General features: G+C 35.7%; 1 protein-coding gene across 1 annotated transcript; it reads left to right on the top strand.

The window, feature by feature from the left end:
- The first annotated feature begins 333 nt into the window (after positions 1–333).
- LOC126602191 (WEB family protein At3g51220-like) lies at positions 334–1,929 on the top strand. The gene is made up of 2 exons (XM_050269025.1): positions 334–666; positions 1,015–1,929. Exons 1-2 carry the CDS (start codon positions 523–525, stop codon positions 1,537–1,539), a joined length of 669 nt encoding a protein of 222 aa, XP_050124982.1. The 5' UTR covers positions 334–522; the 3' UTR covers positions 1,540–1,929.
- Positions 1,930–4,494: the final 2,565 nt, after the last annotated feature.

Below are 4,494 nucleotides of genomic sequence, written 5' to 3'. Positions count from 1 at the left end.
AAATTTTCGTCCAAGAAGAAGAAGGCGGAAATTTGCATCAACATTTATACCGAAATTATTGTACATGTATAAGTTTTGTCTCTATATAGAGAACATATGATCAATGCTTAATCCGGAGAATAAGGAATTAAGGATATAAAAAATATTAGCGTTTATTAAGTGTAACACAATTTAAGAAGTGTGCAATATCCATCCCAGAGTACACATTGAATTTTGTTTAGCAAAAAGGATGGAAGCCCAAGTTCTTGCTAGAAGTTAATAACTAACAAAATGATCAAGATGGTCCAACCACCCTTGTCAACTTCAATTAACAAAATTCAGTGAAGTGGACGCCAAGGAAACAAAACCCCCCATATGATCATTTTTCTTAACTTCCTTTAAGTAAAGCCAATCTCACACCACACCATCCGTTTCCAACGACCTCCTCTTGCAGCTATAGCTCCCCGTTTTGAAATTTGTATTAAGAGGACCTTCACTCAGTAACTCCACCATTAGCATCTCTCCTTAATTAGTTTGCCAACCATGAACGCCGACGAGAGTAAATTGGTTGTCATGGGCCGGGCAGAGATCGACACCCGAGCGCCTTTCAAGTCCGTCAAAGAAGCGGTCATGTTGTTCGGGGAAAGAGTTTTGGTCGGAGAAATATATGCCAAGCAGCTCAAAGAGGTAAGCTAGCTTTTCCCCTTAAATATTTTTGTATTTCTTATAATTAATATGGTATCAGAGCCTAAATAAATGTGCTTTGCTAAACGCAGTGAGAACCCTTGGTTTTTGGATCTCTCCACACTCTAAGTTCTCCGTGCACCCATAGGGCATGTACTAAAACCATTCCTCCGTCAAGACCATCACTCCGAAACCCACCCACCAGTCCGATCATGTCACGCATTTTTTCATGTCAACCACTGACCAAAAACCCATCACCATTAAACCACTTTGCTTGAATTTTCGTTTCTCAACGTACAACTTATTGTCACATAATGTAAATTTATAATGTATTATTATTTTCTATGTCAGATTGGAGCTGCAGTGTCCAATGATACTACTAATGGAGATGCTGCTCAGTCAAGAATCGAGGTCTTAACATCGGAGCTCGAAGAAACAAAGAAAAGTCTTCAGAAAGTTAGAGAAGAAAACAAGTCAATGGCATATTGCATCAAGTCACTCAGAGAAGATCTTGACCGTTCAAAACAAGAGCTCCACAAGTACTTGAAGGCAAGAGAGTTTGATGATCAGAAGCACCGAGTAGATCCTGAGATTGAAGAAGATTTTAAGTTCATTGCGAACAGAGACACGAAGTTCGAAAACAAGAAAATGTTGAGCCAAGAGGCTGAGGAGTTTGTGCAGAAGAAAAGATATGTGAAGTTTGCAAGTCCTGCTTCGTTGGCTCAGGTTATTGTTAACAAAGAAGGGTCGCTTGAGGGATATGGAAACCCTAGTTCGGTCAGGAAGACAAATAAGAAGAAGCCTTTGATGCCTATGATTGGGTGGCTTTTTTCAAAAAATAAGGCAATTCAAGAAGGTGAGTCTTCAAGAGCCTAAGGCTCTCATGAGCGAGAAAGTCTTGTGTACAATTATCGCATGATATCTCTCTTTTAAGCGGATAAGATTACAGGCGGAGACGGAAGAAACAAAAATATAAGGGCTTTGTTTGTGTGATTGTGGTTGGAACAGGTGGCTTGTGTGGCTTACGGACGCTAGAATTCCCCCTAGTTACTAGATTATGCAAGATATTAAGTAGATATTTTGCCTTAATAATTTTTTTCTTCTCATTATCTAGAAAATAAAGGAATATTGCTTCAATTTTGTAAGTTTGTAAGACAAGACAGGCTTGGCCCTAAAGCTGAAAGAAGAACGTCGTAAGTGTGCTAGACCTTCTACAATTGAAAATGAGAGCATATGTAATAATATGGGCTAAAGAAGCATTTGCCATTGTGATGTGTTCATGAAAACCCACAAAGAAAACCAATACAACGAAGAAGGATAGAACTATTAACCTAAATGATGTGATGGATGATGATTGAATTTCTTTATTAATTATTTAAATAATGAAGTTAACCATCAACCGACACATCATGTATCTAAAAAATCTTAACTACATTAATAAAGTAAATTTACACAAACTACATTTTACCCTTTTTTTTTCAAATCCTCACCCAAAGGTGATCTATCATCCTCTAATTTTGAAAAATAAAATATAAAAATGAAAACTTCTCTCTCTAATCCACATTCCTTTTTTTTTTTTTCTCCCTTTCTCCTTCTCATTTTAAAATAAAATAAAATTTATTTTCACACAAAGAGTGGGGCATATGCTAGTATAGTTTTAAGAAGGTCTAATTGGATTATTAGTCCTCGTGGTGATACGGTAGTTGGAAGATAGTCCATGTGGTAAAAAAAAAAAAAAAGATTTAAGCCCCTGTGGTGAAGTCTGTTATGATTTATGCCCAAAATTGAAAATTCCATCAAAACTTTCGATTAATTATTAGCATGTGAGTCATACATATTAGGCTAAAACGGAACTCTTCATACACATATTAGGCTGAAACATAACTTTCCGTTAATTGTTAGTACATGGGGCTGGCTGACGTGCTAATAATTAAGGAAGTTGACAGAATTTTCAATTTTTGGCATAAATCCCAACATGTTTCACTATAGGGGCTTAAATCCTTTTTTTTTTTACTACATGAACTATCTTCTAATTACTCTATCACCGCAAAGATTATTAATCCAGTTAAGCCTAAAAAAAATAGTCACTCTAGCATCACTTTTATTTATTTATTGAGGTATTTGTTGAACCCCCTCCCATGCCCCTCCCTCCAAACTTGTAAGTATCTATCAATTTCTCTATGAACTTTAATTTTCACAAATTAGCCCATGAACCTTTTTTTTTTGTCAAGAGCCCATGAACTTTTATAATTTTCCCAATTTTACCTAACTTTAGTTTCAGCCAATTACGTCCCTGAACTTTTATAATTGGCCAATTTCTCCCTTGATGTTAGATTTTTGTATTAAATTTTCCATCCATCATGGTCACATGCATGACACATGGCAATTGTCTGAGGGCAAAAAGCCAATTTTATCCCTAATGTGGACAACGTATTATTTTTTTCTTTTTCTCTTCCACTTATCACTCCATACACTTTTTGTTTGAATTTTATCCATAATGTGGACAACTATAAATTTTTTCCACGGTCTTGCTTTTTCAACAACATGTTGGGGGTTGTGATGTCATTTCATTAGCCTTCCTTGTGACTTAATTAACTTAACCGTTTCGTTCACCAATTTCAATTGAAGACTCAAATTCAAATAAGAAAAATAATTACTAACCTCAGCAAATTCATTATTAGAAACTGGCCAATTATAAACACTCATGGGGATAATTAGTGAAAATTAGAGTTCATGGAGAAAATTGGTCAATTATAAAAGTTAAGGAGTGTAATCAGCTAAAATTAAAGTTCATAAGAAAAATTGACAGCTCTTTACAAGCTCAGAAGAAGGTAAACTAATACCTCTTTATTTATTTATTATAATGTTAATCCTATAATCACGTTCATGACATGAATTCCATATGGCGTATAGTCAACGCAAGTACTCCCTCAATATTTTGCATATGCAAAACTAGCAACAAACAGACCGATAGCAAATCCAGTTGGAAGCATGATGGAGACATTGAACCCCACGAACCCTAGTTACTTTGTTTCATCTTTCATATATTGCAATTATTTATTATTTGTAACTTAATGAGAATCCTCTTTGTGAGGATTCCGAAGATTCTCCAATCACATCCGTTCATCGTAAATCATTTGGTCAGTTTTCGTTAGGTACTTGTAGAGCAAAAAATAATCAAGAAAAATATAAAGGCGACACGTGGATTTTTAGGTTAAAAAGACAAGATTACCCTTGAGGCACATCGGGGCTCCTACACGCGAGCAGCAAACAATCACCACTCAATCAAGGTCAAAAGTGATCAAAATAAGTATTTATTCAAAACTTATTTCATTCATCCTCATCAAATCCTCCCCACAAGGTAACCTCAAAATTTTCATTCAAAATAGGATTAATTACCTAAATTAATTAATTGATTTTCTAATTAATTAATTAATTTCCTAATTGATTGCAAGATATTATGGTGACATAATATCTTGCAATTACACCCTAAAATCACCAAATGTGGCCGGTTCCCACCTCTCCAAAGGGGGCCGGCCACACCCCTATAAATACCACTTCGCTTTTCCAAAAACCTAAGTTGAATCCTTTTGCAAAATTCTCCAAATTCTCTAAACAATTTTCCCTCAAAATTCTAACTTTGGCATCGGAGGTTCTTCGGCCAAAGCCCCCCTCCCAATTCATTGTTGTCGTGTGAGAATCTTGGCCTTGACCTAAGGTGTTAATTGTTTTTGCAGGTGCATTTTCATCCAAGAACAAGAATGAAGAAATTTGCATCCACAAATTGGTGTTTCATTGAGAGTTGAGTCACACATTCGTAGAAGACTCTCG

Source organism: Malus sylvestris, chromosome 15 (assembly GCF_916048215.2).
Source record: "Malus sylvestris chromosome 15, drMalSylv7.2, whole genome shotgun sequence".
NCBI lineage: Eukaryota > Viridiplantae > Streptophyta > Magnoliopsida > Rosales > Rosaceae > Malus > Malus sylvestris.
This window is presented reverse-complemented; position numbering and strand designations above follow the sequence as displayed.